Source organism: Ahaetulla prasina, chromosome 14 (assembly GCF_028640845.1).
Source record: "Ahaetulla prasina isolate Xishuangbanna chromosome 14, ASM2864084v1, whole genome shotgun sequence".
In the NCBI taxonomy this organism is placed as follows: domain Eukaryota; kingdom Metazoa; phylum Chordata; class Lepidosauria; order Squamata; family Colubridae; genus Ahaetulla; species Ahaetulla prasina.
In genome coordinates this window covers 4,964,277-4,988,203 of record NC_080552.1, presented here as the reverse complement: position 1 = coordinate 4,988,203, position 23,927 = coordinate 4,964,277, and the positions used below count along the sequence as shown (strand labels likewise).

At 42.2% G+C, this 23,927-nt stretch overlaps 1 protein-coding gene across 3 annotated transcripts in view; it reads left to right on the top strand.

Annotated features, from left to right (window-relative positions):
• The window catches only part of USP7 (ubiquitin specific peptidase 7), a 94,597-nt gene that overhangs the window by 43,774 nt on the left and 26,896 nt on the right, over nucleotides 1-23,927 (top strand). For all 3 annotated transcript variants that reach the window (XM_058157125.1, XM_058157124.1, XM_058157123.1), the window contains exons 3-11: nucleotides 5,891-6,089; nucleotides 7,560-7,698; nucleotides 8,645-8,733; nucleotides 11,976-12,084; nucleotides 18,764-18,894; nucleotides 20,940-20,994; nucleotides 21,930-22,010; nucleotides 22,105-22,195; nucleotides 22,742-22,824. In XM_058157125.1, coding sequence (XP_058013108.1) covers nucleotides 5,891-6,089; nucleotides 7,560-7,698; nucleotides 8,645-8,733; nucleotides 11,976-12,084; nucleotides 18,764-18,894; nucleotides 20,940-20,994; nucleotides 21,930-22,010; nucleotides 22,105-22,195; nucleotides 22,742-22,824 — 977 coding nt within the window. The remainder of the gene's footprint in view (nucleotides 1-5,890; nucleotides 6,090-7,559; nucleotides 7,699-8,644; nucleotides 8,734-11,975; nucleotides 12,085-18,763; nucleotides 18,895-20,939; nucleotides 20,995-21,929; nucleotides 22,011-22,104; nucleotides 22,196-22,741; nucleotides 22,825-23,927) is intronic.

Here is a 23,927-nt window from a genome sequence, read left to right as displayed (position 1 = left end):
CTACCTACCTACCTACCTACCTACCTACCTACCTACCTACCTACCTACCCACCCACCCTATCTATCCATCCTATCTATCTATCTATCTATCTATCTATCTATCTATCTATCTATCTATCTATCTATCTACCTACCTACCTATGTATCTATCTATATCTATCTATCTACCTACCTACCTACCTACCTACCTACCTACCTACCTACCTACCTACCTATCTATCCATCCATCCATCCATCCATCCATCCATCCATCCATCCATCCATCCATCCATCCAATCTACCTATTTATCTCTCTCTCTCTCTCTCTCTCTCTCTCTCTCATCTATCTATCCACAGTATCTATCTATCTATCTATCTATCTATCTATCTATCTATCTATCTATCTATCTACCTGCCTGCCTGCCTGCCTGCCTGCCTGCCTATCTATCTATCTATCTATCTATCTATCTATCTATCTATCTATCTATCTATCTATCTATCTATCTACCTACCTACCTACCTACCTACCTACCTACCCACCCACCCACCCTATCTATCCATCCTATCTATCTATCTATCTATCTATCTATCTATCTATCTATCTATCTATCTATCTATCTATCTATCTATCTATCTATCTTAGATACTGCCCATCTGGCTCTTAGAGTGACTCTCAGCTAAAGACATAAAAAACCCATATAAAAGTGCAACAAAAGAGCCAATTTTAAAATAATCAAGATGTGGTTTTTTTATCAAAAGCAGAGGAATATTAAGTAATTTATTTAATTCCGTGAAGGATCCTTGAAGTGGGAGCTGGCTCGAATTGCCTTGGCCTGAATTTATCTGCACTGCCCTGCATCCTCTGGGAACGATCAGGCTGAGGAATGTGAAACTTAAATCACCAGAGGTGAACAGTTCCCAGTCATCTTTCTGCTCATTTCTTCTGCATGTTATTTGATAATGTTTATAACTTGATCTGTTATTTGGACAGGAGGTGATGGGGCTGGGACCTCAGGCACTTGAAACAGCTTTCTACTAAAATGAAAGTCTGTGGGAAATCACCTTTGGGCCTTTGTCACAGGTTTTCTAAAAACATAAATTACCCTCCGGAGCAACAGTTGACTGCAAACGATGCACTGAGCAGATTTTAGTCAGAATAGCACCTTTGACTCCCGAAAGGAGAAACCTGAGCAAAAGAAGCAGCCGCATCCTTTCTTGTTAAAATTCACTTCAACTTGGGCTCACATGTCGTACTAAGCCAAATCGTGTTTTGTTGGATCTGGGTTAGAGCAACGTGTGGATTCTCTTGTGCTTTGTAGATTGTAGTTTATGGTTTAATGTTATGTGTGAGCCTGGCTTGTCCAACAAAACAGTTACTGTAAATCAAAATTGGCTTAGCATGGTGAATCCTTAGCGTGTGAATTCAAGCTGAGAAATGGAGATGTGCTGCAAACCCTTTTTGTGTGCATTATGTGCCTTCAAGTCAGTCAGTTTTAATTCCTACCAACTGCCCGGACAGATGCCAAGTAGTTTTCTTGGCAGCATTTTGAAAGAGGCTCTTCCTAGGATGGAGACCATGACTGTCAAGTCATCCATCTGGCTTTGTGTCTAAGTCAGGACTAGAACTCACAGCCTTCCAGTTTCTAGCCTGGTCTCTTATACTACAGGTAGTCTCATACCTGGAAGCCTCAACTTACGACCACAGTTCAGCCCAACGTTTCTGTTGCTAAGTGAGACATGTAAGGGAATTTTGCCCCACACGTTACCACCTTTCTTGCCACCGTTGTTAAAGGAATCACTGCGGTTATTAAGTTAGGTTGCTAAGTGAATCTGGCTTCCCCATTGTCAGAAGGTCTCAAAAGGGGATCGCGTCACCCCAGGAGCGCTACAACCGTCGTGAATATGATGAACCAGTTGCCAAGCATCTCAGTTTTGATCACATGACTATGGGGATGCTGCAGGGGTCTCCAACCTTGGCAACTTTAAGCTTGGAGGACTTCAACTCCCAGAATGCCCCAGCCAGCTTTGCTGGCTGAATCTGAGTTGAAATCCTCAACAAAGTTGCCAGGTTGAGACAGTCATAAGTGTGAAAAACTGTTATGGTTTTTCAGTTGTAACTAAACGGAACATTGTTAAGTCGATTACCTTTTAAGCAAAGTGGCTTAACATCTTTTTGGCAGAATATCTCAATAATAAACTGAATTAGCTATTAATACATTTATTCAGGTTTGCTTCATGGTCAGCTACTGTATTTCCGAAGGAAGTGGCGCTGAGTTCAAGTGAAAATGACTCAGGATTTACCTTAAAAAAATATGGATGATGTTTTGGACGTGAAGCTGACTCATGTCCTCCCACTTTTTGGTAGCCTTCCATGAGTGCACATAAATCCTGGCAGGAAAGAAGACTGAACTAGCAGCTGTATTACTGTACAAGTGTATGTTATTTTTAAAAAAATCATATTTAGCCTAGAAAGCTTATAATGTCCGTAATGACGCAGCAGGATAAAAATCTACAATTGTGGTTGCAAACCTATGGCATGTGTGCCAGAGGTGGCACGCAGAGCCCTCTCTGTGGGCACATGTGCTCTGGCATCGCCAGCTCTTCTGGTCTCCGGCGCAGGCTGGTCTTCGCAAGTACCTGAAAATGGCTAAAAACCAGGCTGTTTTCTGGCCCGTTTTTTAATGCCTTCTGAATTCTGCAGCCAACTTCTAAAGTTCACTTTCATATTTGGATAGTAATGGAAATGCAGCAGAAAATTGGTCGCCACAGGCTAATTGAAAACTTCACCATAGGGCGGGGGTGTCAAACTCAAGGCCCGTGGGCTGGAGCCAGCCCACGGGGCTGCCCTGGAAACCGTGAAGGACTGGCCCACAGTGCCTCTGCCAGCAAAAACGGAGCTTGCGTGGGCTGCCTTCCCAAGCTTCATTTTTGCTGGCAGAGGATCGCATGAGTCCGTCGCAACCCAAAATGGAGCATGATAGCCCATTTCTCTGGGAAAGCGCTTTGGCCACCACTGGTGCCCCCGACACAAGTGATGTTGAGCTGGTCCACCCACCTGGCCCCTAAGGTCAAACACAGCCCTGATGCGCCTCTCAATGAAATTGAGTTTGACACGCCTGTTATTGATTAATTGATTGATGAAATGTATAGGCCACCCATCTTACCTCAGGTAAGCTTACAATCATGCTTGAGAAGCTTTGTGAAACAATTCATTTTACAATTGTTTTGTGATAGGAGGGATCCTTATATGAATAAGTATTCATCAGTGGAGTCAAGCTAAAGAGAAGGCAATTTTTTGCCTCCCCTACTATATAACAGTAGTGATCAAAATTGTGGAAACCTTTTAGGAAAAGTGTATTTTCTAAAGCTAGCTAATTTATTTATTTATTATTATTTATTTATTTTGTCATAACAGTATATATAAGCATTAACATGAAATAACTATATAATATATAAGCATATATATGAGCATAAGTATGTAATAACTATATTAATTGGATATAATGAAGAGGAACAATAGGACAGAGAACAGTAGGCACGTTTGTGCTCTTATGCACGCCCCTTATAGACCCCTTAGGAATTAATAACACCACCTTTTTTTAGTAGTATCGTAAAATTATATATCAACAGAAAGATAATTTAATCAAGAATGTAATGCAATAACTTTTATGAAGGAGTTGCTATTAGAATAGCAGTTAACAGTATAAAGAAGAAAAGTGAAACACGTAGAAAAAACGAGATATGCAAAAATTATCACCATGTCAGTTAATCCTTAGTTGGGTAACCTTTAGCATGAATTACGGCCTTACAACGTCTTCCCGTGGAGTGAACCAAATGTTCTAGCTCTGCAGCTGTTATAATGTGAAACCTAGATTGAAGGATGGCTTCTGTTAACTGGGTTTTATTGCTGGGTCGCTTCTGACAAGTTTCTTTAGTTGGCTCCATAGATTTTCAATTGGGTGAAGGTCTGGGCTATTCCCAGGCCATTCCAGCAGTGGAAGACTCTTATCTTGAAACTCCAAAAACAAGTGGTGTTATTAGCCATCAAACCTCAAAAATATACTTCCCAAAAGGTTTCCACAATTTTGGCCACTACTGTATTGTGGGTCTCTTTTTCTGTACAGATAGTCCTTGACTTACATTGGGCATCCCATGGGTGACTTCATCTTATGACATTTTTTGCAATGGTAGTTAAGTGAATTACTATGGTAAATTCTCAGTCATTAAGCCGACCCATTGTCTGCAGTAGACATTTTGTGCCGGGAAACAGAAGCTGATGTTTTTCTGACCAAAAAAATATTGTTTGTCATTGTAAGTCACATGACCATGGGATGTGACAAATGGCTGCTGTGAAAATAGGCCAGTTGCTGAGCGCCCAAAATAAGATCACGTGATTGCAGGGGTCCCCAGCCAATCAGAACTTTGAATCCCGGTTATAGCAATAGCACTTAGAGTTATATACCACTTCACAGTGCTTACAGTCCTCTAAGTGGTTTACAGAGTCAGTATGTTTCCCCCAACAATTTGGGTCCTCATTTTACCGACTTCGGAAGGATGGAAGGCTGAGTCCAACTTGAGCTGGTCAGGATTGAACTCCTGGTAGTCATCAGAGTCAGCCCGCAATACTGCAATCTAACCACTGAACCACCATGGCCAAAGACAGAGAGAGAAGTACATAGATAGAGGGATGCTAGATAGAGAGCTGATAGACAGATAAATAGAATAGAATAGAATAGAATAGAATAGAATAGAATAGAATAGAATAGAATAGAATTTTTTATTGGCCAAGTGTGATTGGACACACAAGGAATTTGTCTTTGGTGCATATGCTCTCAGTGTACATAAAAGAAAAGATACCTTCATCAAGGTACAACACTTATAACACAAATGATGGTCAATATATCAATATAAATCATAAGGATTGCCAGCAACAAGTTATAGTCATACAGTCATAAGTGGAAAGAGATTGGTGATGGGAACTATGAGAAGATTAGTAGTAGTGCAGATTTAGTAAATAGTCTGACAGTGTTGAGGGAATTATTTGTTCAGCAGAATGATGGCCTTCGGGAAAAACTGTCCTTGTGTCTAGTTGTTCTGGTGTGCAGTGCTCTATAGCGTCGTTTTGAGGGTAGGAGTTGAAACAGTTTATGTCCTAGATATGAGGGATCTGTAAATATTTTCACGGCCCTCTTCTTGATTCGTGCAGTATACAGGCCCTCAATGGAAGGCAGGTTGGTAGCAATTATTTTTTCTGCAGTTCTAATTATCCTCTGAAGTCTGTGTCTTTCTTGTTGGGTTGCAGAACCGAACCAGACAATTATAGAGGTGCAAATGACAGACTCAATAATTCCTCTGTAGAACTGAATCAGCAGCTCCTTGGGCAATTTGAGCTTACTGAGTTGGCGCAGAAAGAACATTCTTTGTTGTCCTTTTTTGATGATGTTTTTCATGTTAGCTGTCCATTCTATATCGTGCGATATGATAGAACCTGGAAATTTAAAGGTTTAATTTAAATTATTTTATTTTATTTAATTTAATTTAAAGCAATAGCACTTAGACTTATATACCACTCTATAGTGTTTTACAGCCCTCTCTAAGCGTTTTACAGAGTCAGCCTATTGCCCCCAACAATCTGGGTCCTCAATTTACCGACTTCGGAAGGATGGAAGGCTGAGTGAGTCAACCTTGAGCTGGTCAGGATCAAAATGCCGGCAGTCGGCAGAATTAGCCTGCAGTACTGCCTTCTAGCCACTGCGCCACTACAGCTCGTTATACATACCTTTTAAACGTAACTTTTGGATGGTCACAAGCGACAAGTCATAATTCATGGGCTACTGTACCAGTCTTCTCTCATCGGAGACCCGCAGACCAGACTGCAGACTCCCTGAATTGTTGTTTCCTTATTTTGCAGACACAAGCTGGCGGTCAGAAGCGACCTTTCAGTTCACAGTTGAGCGTTTCAACCGGCTGAGTGAATCGGTCCTAAGCCCCCCTTGTTTTGTGCGGAACCTGCCCTGGAAGATTATGGTGATGCCGCGGCTTTATCCAGACAGACCTCACCAAAAAAGCGTAGGGTTCTTCCTTCAGTGCAACGCTGAGTCCGATTCCACGTAAGTCCCGCTACGAATTGATACACAGCACCTCTCTTGAATGCAGCGCCTTGAAATTTTCCACGTGGGGGTATGTTGTCCGGTAGGAGATAATGCATCCACCCTGCGGCATCAGCAAGCAGAGGCCGTATCGGAACAGTACTGTAGATATGCATATATTCAGAAGACGCATGTCGATGATGAAGATTCACAGCCATACAGGTAGAGTTTGTCTAGAAGTTGAGTCACGGCAATCGGTGTTCTTTTCTATTTGGCTTGAAATGTTTCCCTGCTTTATCCAATTGGATCCAAGAAGAAGCTACTTTGATAAGCCGTGAAACGTTTCCAACTAAAAAGACATCGGGTTGCCATGATTCAACTTCCAGGCACACAAAGGCCTTGTTTCAGTGGTGAAATCCAAAAATTTTCCCTACCGGTTCTGTGGGTGTAGCTTAGTGGGCGTGGCTTGGTGGAGGGGGTCATGTGACTGGGTTGGCATGACCAACTTTTTTTTTTTGCCTTTTTAAGCATTTTTTTTACTACCTATTTGCCTGAATCGGTAGTAAAAAATGCTTTAAAAAAGTTTTTTAAAAGGTTCCAACGATCAGACAATCAGCTGTGCCGTGCGATCCTCGGAACCTTTTTTAAAACTTTTTTTAAAGCATTTTTTTTACTACCAGTTTGGGCGAATAGATAGTTAAAAATGCTTTAAAAGAGTTTTTAAAAAAGGTTCTGACAATCACGCAGCATAGCTGATTGTCACACCTAATCGTCAGAACCTTTTAAAAATCTTTTTAAAAGCATTTATTTACTACCGGTCCGGGCAAACCGGCCCAAACCGGTAGCATTTGACCCCTGACTTGTTTGTCACTTCTGAAAGTCGGATGTTGGCTACAGTGCTGGTAGCCTCAGACAACATAATGAGAACAGTGACTTGTTTCAGTCCAGGCCATGGGTCTCCAACCGTGGCAACTTTACGACTTGTGGACTTTAATTCCCAGAATTCCAGCATATGCTGGCTGAGGAATTCTGGGAGTTGAAGTCCACAAGTCGTAAAGTTGCCAAGGTTGGAGACCCCTGGTCCAGACCGTGGTTTCTCAACCTTGGTAACTTGAAGATGTGTGGACTTCCAACCTCCCAGAATTCCCCAGCCGGATTTCGAGGAGTTTTGGAAAGTTTTCGAAAAGTTATGTTACTGTTTGAAAGGAGTAACATTTTCAACCAACTCTAGAAGAAAATAAAAGAAATGGAAAATTTATGTGGGAAACAACATTTTAAAAAATGAAATAATCAGATTTGTTAAAAGGAGAAGCTTTTCATAAATTGCTTCCAGGATATTAATAATGGCTACCACTCCTTGGAGGCTACCTAAGGAAAGTTTTAAATCCAGGAGTGACAAAAAATGAAGAAGCTTGCTCAGTAAAATGTAATTTCTGAGTAGAGGTTTTTCTGCAACAGTGTGTCAAAGTGTTATCTCTCTAATTGTTGCAGGTCATGGTCTTGTCATGCACAGGCAGTGCTCAAGATAATAAATTACAAGGATGATGAGAAATCTTTCAGTCGCCGCATCAGCCACTTATTCTTTCATAAGGAAAACGATTGGGGCTTTTCCAATTTTATGTCCTGGAGTGTAAGTAGCTGTTTGCCACTAGGGAGGAGGGAGAGGGGGCGTGGCATGTTGGATGGGGTCTAGGACAATTCGCCATAGCCAACTTGCCATGGGACAAGAGTTCTAATATCAAAGAAATGGTGGGATAGAATCATTTAAAAAAAGGGTGCCAAAGAAGGGACAAAATGAAATGTGAACGACAAAAATTAAAGAAATATTTTAATTAAATTTAATTAAAACAATTACATTATTTTAAATAATGTCTGTGGTGAGTTGTCCCATTCCTTGTTGGATGGACTAGAACACATCACAACCCAGGTTGAAGTGGAGTTGTGGATAGTTTGGCCACCTTATCTTCTCTCCCTCCCCTCTTTGCCTAAAGTAATTTTTTCAGAACTTTTTTGTGAGTGTGAAACCTTCATAATCCGAAATCCTTTGAGTCAAATTGCAGGACAACCGAGCGGATCTTTTGAGTCTCATTAAGGCAGGGGTCTCCAATCTTGGTGACTTTAAGCCTGGAGGACTTCAACTCCCATAATGCCCCAGCCAGCAAAGCTGCTTTAAGGCATCCCGAGATGCAGAGCTCAAAAGCTAATTTTGTGTTCACCAATAACCTTCTCAGCTCTCTAGATCAGGAAGGGGCAAGAAGCAGCTTACAGGTGGTGTAATAGAAGACGTGGCTCTGTACCCCACCTCTATCAGTCCCCTTCGCCTCCCAGTTAATCGAGTTTGTCGTTGTCAAAGCTGTCAGTGGCTTCTATTGATTTCTAGAAACGGCCATCTGTTGACAGCTTGAGACATCCCCGTATCATTTGAGCTCAGTGGTAAAAATTGATGTCTGTTTATATTGACTTGAGCTTCAGATTGAAACCTGACCTTTCAAGAATGGTAGAGCCCAAAAGGTTATTGCTTCTGGTTTTGATGTTCTTGGTTCAATCCTTTCCTCCTCTCCTCTTCTTTTTGGTAGGAAGTTACTGATCCAGATAAAGGCTACATAGAAGATGACAAAGTCACTTTTGAAGTTTATGTTCAAGCTGATGCTCCTCACGGTGTGGCGTAAGTAGCCTTTGCTCTTTCTGCTTTCTTGGAGGGGGGGAAATAGCTCGCTCCCCTTTTTCCATTGCAGTTTTTTTTTCCTTTTCAGGCTTATGAGCTATTTCTAAGAAACGTTACAATTTCTTTAATTGTGGAATTAAGAGAGGAAAAACTCATATTTTTCTACCTTAAATCGCTTTCACCAAGTCAAGGACCTACTCCTTCTCACATGTAATCCTTGCTTAATACATTAGTTAGCAAGTTTAACGAACAATCCCTACTATGTTTACAGTTTTCTTCTAAGGAAGTGATATAAAATGGAAGAAGGAGGGATTATAATGACAGGATCTTTCTTCAAGTGGAGTCGTTTTCTTGGAAAGACCTCCAAGTTCTTCTAGGACACACGGGGACACACACACACCAGTGCAGAAATCCGCATACCATCTAGACCTGTGATGGGGAACCTATGGCACGCAGGCCGGAAGTGGCACACAGAGCTATCTCCCCAGGCACGCTAGTTGATGCGCATTCCTCTTTCAGATTCCGGCATGCGTATGCGCGCCAGCCAGCTAGTCTTCACATGCACGGGAGCACCGGAAACCGGAAGAGCAGCTCCCTGGCCTGCATGCGCACGTCGGCAAGCTGAGCTTCTGGTTTCCGGCAAGCCACTTGGTCTTTGTGGGCACGTGCGTGCCAGAAACCGGAACACCAGATGACCGGTGCACATGCACATGCCGAGGAATTTCTCTTCCGGTTTCTGGCGCTCCCGCACTTGCGCGCCAGGGAGCTACTCTTCCGAAAAGGTTCGCCAACACTGATCTAGACAAATGGCCGTCAAAACCTCCAGTGATGAAACTCCCCCAACTTTAGAAAGCAGGTTTTCTTGAGGAAAAAGGTTCTCGACTTGGTCCCTCCCTGACAGGGTTCTTTGTTCATCTTGAAGGAAAGGACCATCTTCAGAAAGTAGAGAATCCTTTCCTTAATTGCTTTTAACATCACAAAATGAGCCCTTTTGATCTTCCCAGGGTTCTAGTGAACAGGGTCTTGGGTGGAGAAAGTGATTCCTCTATGCAGGTAGTCCTCGACATACGACACCAAACTGAGCCCAAAGTTTCTGTTGCTAAGCGAGACTTTTGTTTAAATGAATTTTGCTCCATTTTGCGACCTTTCTTGTCACTGTTAATTGAATCGCTGCAGTTGTTAAGTCAGGAAGATGGTTGTTAAGTGAATGGCTTCCCCATTGACTTTGTTCATCGGAAGGTTGCAAAAGGAGATCAAATGACTCCGGAACACCGCAACGGTCGCAAAAATCTGACAAGCAGCTGGATGTTGCTCATGTGACCATGGGGATGCTGCGATGGTCATAAGTGTGAAAAACGGCCGTCACTCCCTCTTTTCAGTGCCATTGTAACTTTGAACAGTCACTAAACTTGCAAGTCAAGCACTGTCTGTATAACATTTGTACCAATAGTGCAGACCTGGAAGGTGATAAAAGTTTTGTAAATCTGGTACCTTTAGTACCTTCTATTTTTTTCCTATTCATGTTGAAAAATTTGCATTGTACTCCAAGACAGTTAGAAGTTCTAAACTGAGAGCTTTAAAACACTGCAGTGTCTGCTCCCCTCCCCTCAAATCTTTGCCAAGTTATTTTTAAGAAAGCCAGTAGAAGTTGCACTGAACTGAACAATGAAATTCTTGAGCATGGTTCTTATGCTAATCAGAATGGAATCGAATCAAATCAAATCAAATCAAAAATGGGATGGGATAGGATAGGATAGGATAGGATAGGAAGAGACCTTGGAGGTCTTCTAGTCCAACCCCCTGCTCAAGCAGGAGAATCTATACCAAGTGACTGACTGCAGACTCTTCTTAAAATCCTCCAGTGATGGAGCATCCACGATTTCTGAAGGCCAGCTGTTCCACTGCTTAATTGTCCTCACTGTTAGGAAGTTTCTCCTTAATGCCAGGTTGCTTCTCTCCTTGATTAGTTTCCATCCATAGTTTCTTGTCCTGCCTTCCGGTGCTTTGGAGAATAATTCAACCCCCTCTTCTTTGTGGCAGCCCCTCAAATATTAGAATACTGCTATCATGTCGCCCCGATTCCTCTTTTCTCTAGACTAGCCAAGCCCAAATCCTGCAGCCCTTTTTCGTTTTCTCCCCAATTTCCCTTGCAACTGAGATGTGCATGTCCTTTCACCTGTCATCCTTGCTGATCTCGAGAGATGTCAGTATCCCACACTGTGCCATTTTTCTCTGCTTGTTTGGAGAGGCTGATATAACCGAGTTCAAAGTACCCTGTGAAAACGGACTTATGTCCATTTTTCATAGCAATAGCACTTAGACTTATCCACCGCTTCACAGTGCTTTACAGCCCTCTCTGAGCAGTTTACAAGGTCAGCCTCTTTCCCCCAACAATCTGGGTCCTCATTTTACCCACCTCAGGAGGATAGAAGGCTGAGTCAACCTTGAGGGTCAGGATCGAACTGCCGAACTGCTGGCAGTCGGCAGTCAGCAGAAGTAGCCTGCAGTACTGCATTCTTAACTACTGCGCCACCACGGCACTTACGACCATTGCAGCATCCCCATGGTCACGTGGTCAACATTCAGATGCTTGGCAGCTGGTTCATACTTACGACGGTTGCAGTGTCCCAGGGTCATGCAATCCCTTTTTGTGACCTGACACGCAAAGTCAGTGGGGAGACCAGATTCATTTTACAACCATGTGACTAACTTAACAACTGCAGTGATTCACTTAACAAATGTCTCACTTAGCAACAGACATTGTGGTCGTAAGTCGAGGACTAACTGTATTGTGGAATTGGTATAGACTTGTTTGCTTATCATAAATTTGAGCAGTATGGTCAATAATTCATTTTCGGACAAATCATTTCACAGGGGCCTAGCTTCTAAGCAGCTTTCATTTTTCAGACACACGATTTTTTCTTTGGAAATTGCTACATCTTTGTTTTTAATTTCTCTCTCTGTTATTGTTGCTTTGTTCCAAGTCTTGAACAGATTTCAGAATTCTGAACATGTGTACTGTTATCCTAATTGCTTCATAACAGATGCGCGATTTGCTGACAGTTAAAATTTGAACCAGCTGGATTTCAGTGATGGAAACCAAGCTTCTAGCTTGATTTCAGTGTGTGTGTGTGTGTGTGTGTGTGTGTGTGTGTGTGTGTGTGTGTAAAAGATGTGTAAAATGTGTGTATGCCCAGTTCTTGTATCCCAATTCTAACATGCCAATTCTTTGAATATTGCAGATGGGACTCCAAGAAGCACACAGGATATGTGGGGCTGAAGAACCAGGGTGCAACCTGCTACATGAACAGTTTGTTACAGACATTATTTTTCACAAACCAACTACGAAAGGTAAATAAATATGTATGCAAAATGGACTGTGGTTAAGAGATAGATAGATAGATAGATAGATAGATAGATAGATAGATAGATAGATAGATAGATAGATAGATAGATAGATAGATAGATACACCCTGTTTCCCCCAAAATAAGACAACCCCTGATAATAAGCCCAATCATGCTTTTGAGCGTATGGCAATAAGGCCAAGTGCTTATTTCAGGGTTCAAAAATAATATAAGACAGGGTCTTATTTTCGGGGAAACATCGTAGGTATGCATGTGTGTATGTATAGCATATGTATATGTGGATATAGATATGGGTATGGGTACATGTGTGTATCAAGGTTATCTTAAAGACTTTTGCTGCCGGCCAATATTGGTATATTTTGCATCGGAGAAGAAAACTTTAGGACCACTCCCCTGGGTTTATTTCTGTGTTTGAATTTCAGACACATCGTGATACTTACAAGATGCCATATTTGTGGTTACCTCCCATCGGAATCTTAATTTGCAGCTCCTGTTTGTTTTGTGCCGGAGTATCCCGACCGATAGCGTTCTCTTTATGTAATGGAGACAGCCCTGCTATTAAGAGGAGTGTGATTGTGCACAGTCATCATAGATTTTAGTCTTGTGACTCGTGCACACAAGCAAGGCTTTCCAAGCACCATGAAGCAGCGTTTGTTCGCAGCAGTAGCAGCAAAGATAGTGGAGATTCAAATAAGTTGAAAGAAAGGAAAGGGCCAGGGCCATTTTATCCCTGATTGCCGGTTGTAAAACGGAGCTGCCCAGTGCCATTGTCTTCACAAGCTCCCGCGTTCCCTATTCAGAAAAACGGGGTTAACTGGGCCTTGCTGTTTGTATTTTGTTCCATTTTGAATTTTGTTGTTAGATATCTTCCTTGAGCCAAAAGTCTCTTCCAGAGTTTTTCCCTGCTCAGTGTTTTAAGTTTTCATCGGGCTTGAGAGAAAGGATAAATGCGGATGGCTGGGAACAGCCATCTTTGATCGTAAAAACTTGTCTGAGGTGTTCTTTTTTTTTTTCTGTGAGGAACTCCTGAAAGGAATGTCCATCCACCCCTTATAGGGGGGTCCTTGACTTACAATTGAGCCCAAAATTTCCATTGCTAAATGAGACATATGTTAAGTGAGTTTTGCCCCATTTTTATGAGCTTTCTTTGCCACAGTTGTTAAGTGAATCATAAGTTAGTAACCCGATTGTTATTTTATTATTTATTTATTTATTTATTTTATTTTGTCCATATTAGATAATATATATATAAGTATAAGCTTGAATTGAATACATAAAATACATAAAATGAATACAATTAAAGGGATCATTGGGACAGGGACGGTAGGCATGCTGGTGTGCTTATGCACGCCCCTTACAGACCTCTTAGGAATGGGGTGAGGTCAACAGTAGACAGTCTAAGGTTAAAGTTTTGGGATGAGACCACATAGTCTGGAAGAGCATTCCAGGCATTAACAACTCTGTTACTGAAGTCATGTTTTCTGCCATCAAATTTGGAGCTGTTCACTTTAAGTTTGTATCATGTACTGTTGTGTACTCATGTACTGTTGTGGTTGAAGCTGAAGTAGTCATTGACAGGTGAAGTGAATCCGGCTTCCCCATTGACTTTGCGTGTCAGAAGGTTGCAAAAGGGGAGAACACATGACCCCAGGACACTGCAACCATCATAAATGTGAGACAGTTGCCTGAATGTGTGAATCCTGATCACATGACCGTGGGGTTGCTGTGGCAGTCGTAAGTGTGAAAAAGGTTACAAGTCAACTTTTTTCAGTGCCGTCGTAACTTTGAACGGTCACTAGATGAATGGTTGTAAGCTGAGGGATACCTGTGTTTGGAGATGAGAAGGAATTTTCCATGTTATTGATTTTTTTTTCCTATGCCCCTACCCCATCCATGCTCCCATGATTGAGTTTACAAAGTTACTGTGGCAAATGCAGCCAGATCTCCACATTTGAAAGAAAAGAGGTAATGAAGCACCCAAAAAGTGGAGATGAGAGAGGCAGAATTATCAGGGAGCTCACGGACCTCTCTGTGAGGCGAGGCAAGAAAATTTGAAGGTCTTTATAGGCAGTCCTCAACCTACGACCACGATTGAGGCCAAAATTTATCTTGCTAAGTGAACCTTGTCCCCATTTTACAACTTGTCTCACCACGTTCGTTAAAACAGACCCCTGCAGTTCTTCAATTAGTGACACGGTTGTTAAGTGAACCTGTTTTCCCCATTGGCTTGGCTTGTCAGAAGGTCGTAAAAGGGGATGAGGTGAAGCCATGAGGCTGCAACTGAGGCGATTGAGGCATTTTAAAATCACTGTAATGTAAAGAAAGTGGGACAGATAGAATAGAATAGAATAGAATTTTTTATTGGCCAAGTGTGATTGGACACACAAGGAATTTGTCTTGGTGCAGATGCTCTCAGTGTACATAAAAGAAAAGATACCTTCATCAAGGTACAACATTTACAACACAAATGATGGTCAATATATCAATACAAATCATAAGGATTGCCAGCAACAAAGTTACAGTCATACAGTCATAAGTGGAAAGAGATTGGTGATGGGAACTATGAAACGATTAATAGTAGTGAAGATTTAGTAAATAGTTTGACAGTGTTGAGGGAATTAATTGTTTAGCAGAGTGATGGCCTTCGGGAAAAAACTGTTCTTGTGTCTAGTTGTTCTGGTGTGCAGTGCTCTATAGCGTCGTTTTGAGGGTAGGAGTTGAAACAGTTTATGTCCAGGATGCGAGGGATCTGCAAATATAGAAGTCCTTTTGGACCTTTCCAGACATTAGACCCAAAACCTGACTACAGTAGAAGAATTGGCGTAGATAAAAAGCAAGCATAACTTCACACAAGCTCTTTTATCCTGTGAGACTCTTCACCACAAATCGTGGCCATTAGCTTGAGTGGCTTTTAAAACCTTGTTGGAATAAATTTTACGGAGGATGAGTCTTTGAGCGCTTTTGATCTCGAAGACCCCCCTGTGAATGTCTGAGGTAGCAGGAAATGCTGTCATAAACCAATTTCAGGAACTTGGAAGGATTCTTTCAGTCCAAGAGGCTTTGATCCTTCAGAAGCACAATAAGGAAAAAAGTGCTTGGATTTTCATGGTTGCTCCACTCACACGCTTGAGGAAAGCAAGCAAGCTAAATTATTTTCTCCCACTCAGCTGTCCTATTTCCTTATGTCTAGTTACTTTGGTTGAGCAAATAATATGTTTTTCTTGGGTTTTTATGGCCCTAAAAAATGCCAAATTACCTTACCCCTTTTTTTTTCAACTTGTCCACATTTTTTTGTAACCAGAAAGCTTCATATTTTGGTTTGTTATCATCTTTCTGGTTAATAACGAGGGTCCTTTGTTGTTTAGGCTTTGTGCCAAAAGAGAGCCACCTGCCCCGATATTTTTGCTTCTCATTTTTAGAGCACTTTATTTTCCATCTCTAGTACTTTGATCTTTGATAGGAAACCACAAAGTCAACCTCTTGGATAGCTCTGCAAAAACTAATTACCCCAGATAGTTCCTTTGGCCTTTTTGGCTGTGGGTGGTTGGAACTAGAGTCCAATGCTTTGAAAGTGTTAGATGGCAGACAGCAGTTCCTGAGAATTGAGAAGGAAATCAACCTGGAATTCCTGGGACCTTGGGAGAAAAAAAGGAGAGTTTTTGGCAATCTTAACTGGGGCTTATTTTGGGGGTAGGGCTCATATTACGAACATCCTGAAAAATCATGCTAGGATTTATTTTCTGGTTGGGTCTTATTTTCAGGAAAACGGGGTATATTATCTATCTCTGTCTATCTATCCGTCCATCTAGCCATTTATTTATCCATCCATCCATCCTCATAAACAGTTTTTAAATACCAACCCAGAATTTTTTTTAAAAAAGGGCTGCCTTTTTTTTTTTTTCTGGAAGAAATATTTTGTTCAACAGCCAAACCTGAGCCTGGCTGATCTTCTTTTGACCCGTTTAGATTTACTTAGTAGCCTAGCAGCGGTTCTCTATGATGCTATGGTCAGAATTATTGGGTTCTGTTCTCCCGTTCATCAATTAAGTCAATCAAAATTTTGCTTTTTGTAGTCTCACTTATTAATCTCCTTAGGGCCCTTGGCTCGGTCCATGGTTGTTCTCATCGCTTCCCAGAAGTGTTGATGCCTTCTGTCGGTAGACTTTCTCAACCTCTTTCATCGGAGGTGTCATCTTACATCGCAGGTGTCACAAAAGGAATCAGGGCTGTTCAGTACACTGTTCAGAGCGAGTGGTCAGTCAGTGAGTGCCATTCATTCTCCAAAGTTGACTCACAGTGTTTGTTGAAACCAGGCCAATAAGATACAATTCTGGCTAATATAAATATCTCCTACCTCGGCAGCAGCTCTAGAAACCCGTTGACTATCGAATTCTTGCAGACAGAAATTTTCCATTTTATTTTGTGGAGCAGAGTTAGGAGATTGCAAAGCATACTTATCCTACTCATAATACCTTGTATTGCCTTATGTAAGAGGGAAGAAGGACAGCATAATCTATTGCAAATATTATCCTAAATTTTGACCCAATTCAACCTGCTATATAAAGCAAAATGCGAGTGTGATAGGATAAAAGAGCACATCGGCCAGTGTGAGAGCAAGCGCTGCCCTGGATTTTAATTTTACCTCACAGACTTGAAAGGGCATCCCATAGAAATCCCCTCTTCAGCATACTGCTACAAGCATTTGACCAAGAGTTTGTTGGGGGTATTGGTGGCGTGTCTGTGAGTTTGATATTCAGAACTCTTCTGGAGATTTAGGTAGGTTAGAAGTTGGACAGCTCCCATTTGAGGCTCCCAGGATTGAAATTTGCTTGATAAGGGAGTTAGTGCCAAAACAAGCACCTCTGCGGAATAGATAGACGAGGTCTACCAGGTGCCTTGAGCTGCAGGAACCCTGCCTGAGACACTGCCTCAGCTGGAATTTGGCACAGCTGTATTTCTTAGTGTCCTTCAGATGCATTTGGACTCCTCCATTAGAACTGTGCAGGGCAGGAAAGCTGGCAGCCCCGGTTTGAGACCCAAACGCCACATGAAGGGGTGAGCTCCTGTCCTTGCCCCAGCTCCTGGCAGTTCGCAAGCATGCAAATGTGAGTAGATAAATAGGTACCACTTGGGTGGGAAAGTACCAGCATTCCATGATGTCATGCTGGCCACATGACCGCTGAAATGTCTTCAGACAGAGTTGGCTTAATGGCCTTGAAGCGGAGATGGGCATTGCCCTCTAGAGTCGGCAGCAGCTAGCCGAGTAAAATCCTTCTACCTTTTATTACAACTGTGCAATTGAGAGTGTTGTGGCCTTAGCGGAAGTGAGTGTTCTCATTCTAGCTAGAAATTGCATTTCTCTCTGGGTTTTTTTGGGGGGGGGCATCAGATGGCTGGTTTTGTTTAACAGTGGACCTTGGTCCTGTTTGAAATGTGTGAACCCATGTGAGTTTGGATGATCCATCTTTACAACAACATTCTAGAATCGTATATATGTGAGGGTAAAGACGGGATATAAGTAAAGCAATATGAAAAGACTGTCTTGTTTAGAAACTGCTTCTCTCCACTCCCCCATCCCTAATCCCATGTCATATATCATAAGAGCTCAGTGAAATCTAGATGCCATTTTCCCAGACTGGTTTGGTGGCAGTTTGGGTCTCAAAGACCAACCTGTTGTCTGATGTAAACAACCTTTCACTGTCAGCAGCCTGGGTTGTGGTTGGATATCGCAAAGCAGGTTGTTCAGGAGTATTTAATTGAATTGGCCAGCAAATCACCAATTCAGACGTTAGATGAAAAAAACATAGATGAAAAAACAAAAAAGTGTCTATGGAGATTCTCAGTCATCCAGGTCATGGCTGCCCCAAAGGTGCTTTCCCCCCCAATAACTGGACTTTCTGTAACTGGCTATCAGCAGCTAGACTATTGGTAGCGTAATATTGGAAGAAGGAATATCTGCCTACCATGGAAGAGTGGATATTAAAAGTAGCGAATTTAGCGGAGATGGCAAAAATCTCAGCGTATCTGAAAGACTATTCGCAAGAAAGACATATACTGGAATGAAGAAGATGGATTGATTATATTCAAAACAAATATCGGACCAAGAAGTACCAAATAGCTTATGAATGAATAGAAAGTAAAAACTGTATTTGTATATTTTTCTTTATGTAAAAGGGGAGTTAAGGCTCTAGGGGAGGGATGGGAGTTTATGGATAGTTAGCGTATTCTAGCTTATGATTGTTAGATGTTATACCCTGTATTTTGCTCTGGGAAGTCCGGGGGGGGGGATTGGGGGGGTGGAGGGAGTGGGGGAGAGGGGAGGCATTTTTAGAAATTTTCTGTAAAACTTTTTAATAAAAAAAAAAGCAAAAGGATTGGGACAGTGGTGAAATCCAAATTTTTTTACTACCGGTTCTGTAGGCGTGGCTTGGTGGGCGTGGCAGGAGAAGGATACTGCAAAATCCTCATTCCCTCCCCACTCTTGGGGGACGGATATTGCAAAATTTCCATTCCCACCCCACTCTGGGGCCAGTCAGAGGTGGTATTTGTCAGTTCTCTAAACTACTCAAAATTTCTACTACTGGTTCTCTAGAACCTGCTGGATTTCACCCCTGGATTGGGACCTCTTTTCAGGGTTTAAATTCAATTTACATGTGCTTTTTAGGCTGTATATATGATGCCTACCGAAGGAGACGACTCTTCCAAAAGTGTTCCTTTAGCGTTGCAGAGAGTCTTCTATGAACTTCAACATAGTGACAAACCAGTAGGAACTAAGAAGCTAACGAAATCTTTTGGGTAAGTGCTGGAAAGGTTTCCAAGAGCTCTTCAACAGCTAAGTGATGAACAGAAGTTTCTGGGACTCTTCCTAAGTGGTTTTTCTGGTCTCTTAAATTGTGTACCTTTTGTGAGTGCAAATGGTACCTTATTAGGGCTGCAACAAAATTAAAGCATGTTTAACCGATTAACCCCACAAATCTTAATCTGTGTATTGATTGAACTTGACATACCGGCAGAAACAATGGTGGTTGTTTTTTTTTTAAAAAAAAGCTTGCTGGTATAATTAAGAGGCATGTGCTTAATCACAACAATTAAACCTCTTTTAATCAATTAAATATCGCAGCGCTACTTAGGTGCAGCACCTAGCGTACTCTGGCACTGAATACATGTGGCTGTGCCCTGGGGCCTGATGGAAGTGAGTAACTTAGGTTAGTTTCGCTGCATCTTAAAACAAGGCCTACTACAGCAACGAAAACCCCTCATTCGAAGTCCTGAATAGCCTGCTACGAATACCCTGTCATTTGTGAGCATCACGTGAAGGCAGAAATGAGCAGGTCTGGTTCACAGGGGAAAGAAGTTGGCATTCATTACTTTAAAGCAGGAGTAGGGAATATGCAGTGATGGGATCCTCCCAGTTTCCCGGTTTAACAACCGTTTCGGGGGTCACGCACAACCGCAGTTTGAAGAAATCTTCACTTTTGTGTTTCTTCGGAGGAGAAGCACAGCTGAGGGGTGGCAATCTGCCACATAAATCAGCTGAGAAGATAAAAGTAGGAAAATAGCGCGGGCAAACAGGTGGGCCCATCTGATCATCGGGATGAACCGGTTTGCTCCCAACTGATAGTCGGAGCTACCGGTTCATCCAAACCGGTAGAATCCTATCCCTGGAATATGGCTATTTTATGACTTGTGGACTTCAACTCCCAGAATTCCTGAGCCAGCCATGCTGGCTCAGGAATTCTGGGATTTGAAGTCCAGAAGTCATGGCCCTTTTATGACCTCAGGAATTCTGGGAATTGAAGTCCACAAGTCAAAAAAGGCCATGATTCCCCACCCCCTGCTTTAAAGTAACAATGAACTTGAGGCTTAGGACATTCTTATAGCCAAGGGAGGGTAGCCATCGGTAGCCTTTTTCCCTTGGCTGTGCATGACCTTGCTTGATGGAAGGGATCCCAACACCGTACATGCGACCTCATGTTGAAGACAGCATGTTTCCCAGGACTTCCTGGAGAAAATTCCTTAACTAGAATTGTTGTCCGATTCTTAAACCAAGCCAGTCTTGTAATGCATGCAGTCAGAGGAGATTCTGCCAAGTATTTTCACACAAGAACATTCGCAAGATTAATACAGACTCTTGTTTGTGGTCCACTCTTTATGTTCCTTGGATTTTATTTAGCATCATAGATCAACATTTGCCTTTTATTTTTGTGTTTATTGCAGCACGCTGTTTTGCTAGATAGCTTTCTTCTTCTTTCATTTAAAACCACATTTTTTAAAAAAATTTACATTTATATCCCGCCCTTCTCCGAAGACTCAGGGCGGCTTACAGTGTGTAAGGCAATAGTCTCATTCTATTTGTATATTTACAAAGTCAACTTATTGCCCCCCCAACAGTCTGGGTCCTCATTTTACCTACCTTATAAAGGATGGAAGGCTGAGTCAACCTTGGGCCTGGTGGGATTTGAACCTGCAGTAATTGCAGGCTGCTGTGTTTTAATAACAGGCTATCTTACAGCCTGAGCCACCACGGCCCTGCCACCACATTGAGGCAGCTGCCCGGCTTCCTCGGTGTAAGGTTAAGCTACCGTTGTGATTTTCTTTCCAACAGAAAGAACAATGTGCATACATGTGGCCAGCAGCCATTCAGAAGAGAGCAAAATGCAGCCTTTGATGATTCATTAAGAGATTAACTAAATTCCCAAATGCTTCAAAGCTAATTTCATTTTAATATGTCATTTTTTGCTTGTGGATCGAATCAGATATATTTGATGCTTTCGGGTTGCTTTCAAATGTTACCGTTTTATAAGTGGCACTTTTTGTTTTTGTTTTTTGTTTTAATAAAGATGGGAGACTTTAGACAGCTTCATGCAACATGACGTTCAGGAATTATGTCGAGTGGTATGTATCGTTTCTCTCTTATTTTCACTCCGCAGTATTCAGGCTGAGATTCCTGTCCTTTTATGCAGCCTCTCCATGAGGAATAATCACATTAAGGGCCTGCTTTTATTAATTTGCACTTCATTCCACTTCCGTTGGATGGATGGATTTTAAATTTTGTCCTGGCCCCGTCCATTTTCTTAACCTGGCTTCACCTTCTTTTTAAGGTGCAAACTCTGGCATGTCACTCAAAACCAAAAGTGGTCCAATGCCTGAAAAACAGGCCTTTGTCTAGTTTGTAAAGTTTGATGGGCCTTAGGCAGTCACCTTCAGCAGGGCTGAACTCAGATTTTTACAATCATAGCAGATGATAGCATTTCCGCTGATCCCAAGAAGCTTAAGTTAATATTTCAGTGAGAGACCCCTGAAAAATACAAGTTAGACCGGGAAGAGAATGACACCCCTCCCACCTCTGCCCTAGAAAGAAAAAAAAAAGCAGCGGCAAACATTTCCATATTGTTACCCAGGGAACTATATGGAAATGGTTATGAGGTCACTTGGAGTGCAGGTTGGCTCAAAGGAAGCTTTGCTTTGACAAAGTGAGGAACCTATTTGATGAGTGAAAGATCTGAAGGACCATGTAAATTTGTTTTCCTGCTGGTAATGGCCATCTATGCCTTTCTTAAATTGAGAAGTTGCCATTTTGAAGTCTTTAGAACCTGCAATCGGACTTGAGATGAAAACCAAATAATTACCTGGCTGGGCCTGCATGAGAGATAGCTGAGCACACACACACACACACACACATACATACCTCCCTTCTTCTTCTTCTTCTCTCTCTCCCTCTCTTCCCCCCTCTCCTTCTCCTTCTCCCTCTCCTGAGTTGTCCGAGACCATAAAATTCTAATGGCTGCTCATTATTAATTCAGGCGTTCTGGTTTTTTTTTTTTCTTCAGTTGCTTGATAATGTCGAAAACAAAATGAAAGGCACCTGCGTGGAAGGCACTATCCCTAAATTGTTCAGAGGGAAGATGGTGGTATGTATTGGACTTGGGGGGGGTGGGGGTGGGAGGACAAATGATCACATTGTTCACCTGTCTCGATGTCCTACTGCCTGATTTTTATTTGCAGTCCTATATCCAGTGCAAACACGTAGACTATCGGTCTGAACGAATAGAGGATTATTACGATATTCAACTTAGTATAAAAGGAAAGAAAAATAGTAAGTATGTGTGTGTTCTCTTAAGTAAGAATTCATGTGCCTCAAATAAGTCCTTCTTTATGAAGAGAATATATAGGGTTGTACTGTGGAGTCTGTGATGTTCTCTGAGCTTGGTTGTTCGCTTGGAGACATTTCATTACCCTATTAAGTAACAGCATCAGTGATGATGATGATGGGGTCAGGATTAAGCTCAGGGCAGAAGTGTGGCGCCCTTAATGCTCTCTGAGCTTGGTTGTTTCCTTGCAGATGTTTCATTGCCCAGCTAGGTGACATCATCCGTGTAGAAGGGAGTGGGGTTTGCTCCCTGTGTGTAAGCAAACAACCAAACTGAAGAGGGCACCAAGAACTCCTAAATCATTCTTCTAAGAAATTCAGTGTCTGATTTGTGTTATTGGAAACTAGCGCCCTAACTTTATATTTAGTTTCAAAATACTATGGTTCAGTTGGGAGGGAGGGAAAAGAGTTGTGCCCACTGAAATATTTCATCCATTTTTAATATGGAGTTTCTACATAACGCCCTTCTTCCTTGTCTCTTGTCTCTTTCAGTCTTTGAGTCTTTCATAGATTATGTTGCAGTGGAACAGCTGGATGGAGACAATAAATATGATGCAGGGGAACATGGTTTGCAGGTACGCTTAGCCTTCAGCTGGCTCTGTGGAATTGCAAAAGTGCCAGAGAAACCATAGCTTGCCAAAGAGCATGTTTGTTTGTTCGTTGAAGGGTGTTTGTTTATTAACAGTCCTACCCCAGAAGGACTCTGGGTGACACACAGCAGCATAGCCAACCACCCCAAGAACAAGCACGAGAGTGGAATCCCAAATCTAGAAGCCAAGATAGCCAAGAAATTTAACTAACTTGCAGAATGTCAGTCAGGTCATGCTTCAAGGGGGAGCCATCACAGACAAAGCTACATGCCTTTTGCCTCACCCTGAGCTTTGCTGGCTGAGGAACTCTGAGAGTTGAAGTCCACAAGTCTTCAAGTTGCCAGGGTTGGAGACATCTGATCTAGTTCAGCCCCCTGCTCAAGCAGGAGAACCTATATAGCATTTCAGATATGTGGCTGTCTAGTCTCTTCTTAAAAACATCCATGACGCGCCCACAATTTCTGGTGGCAAGCTGTTCCACTGGTTAATTTTCCTCACTGTTAAGGAAGTTTCTCCTCAATTCCAGGTTGCTTCTCTCTGGTTAGTTTCCATCCATTGTTTCTTGTCCTGCCCTCCTGCACTTTGGAGACTAGGTTCCTCATCGGGCTTTAAGGAGAAGGCCATCATTTTGGTCCGGGAGCCCATCGGCAGCCAGTGCTGCAGCTTGAACCCGGGCGCTATTCTACCACAGCTGGTTTGCCCTACCAGCAGTTTGACTACTGTACAGGTAGTCCTCAACTTATGACCACAACCGGGTCCCAAATTTCTGTTGCTAAGTGAGACAGCCATTAAGCGAATTTTACCCCATCTTAAAACGACTTTTCTTGCCACACTTGTTAAGGGAATCGCTGTAGCCATTAAGTTAATAGCCCGGTTGTTAAGCAATCTTTTTTTTTTTTTTTTGCATTTATATCCCGTCCTTCTCCGAAGACTCAGGGCGGCTTACACTATGTCAAGCAATAGTCTTCATCCATATACAAAGTCAACTTTTATTGCCCCCAACAATCTGGGTCCTCATTTTACCTACCTTATAAAGGATGGAAGGCGGAGTCAACCTTGGGCCTGGCGGGACTTGAACCTGCAGTAAT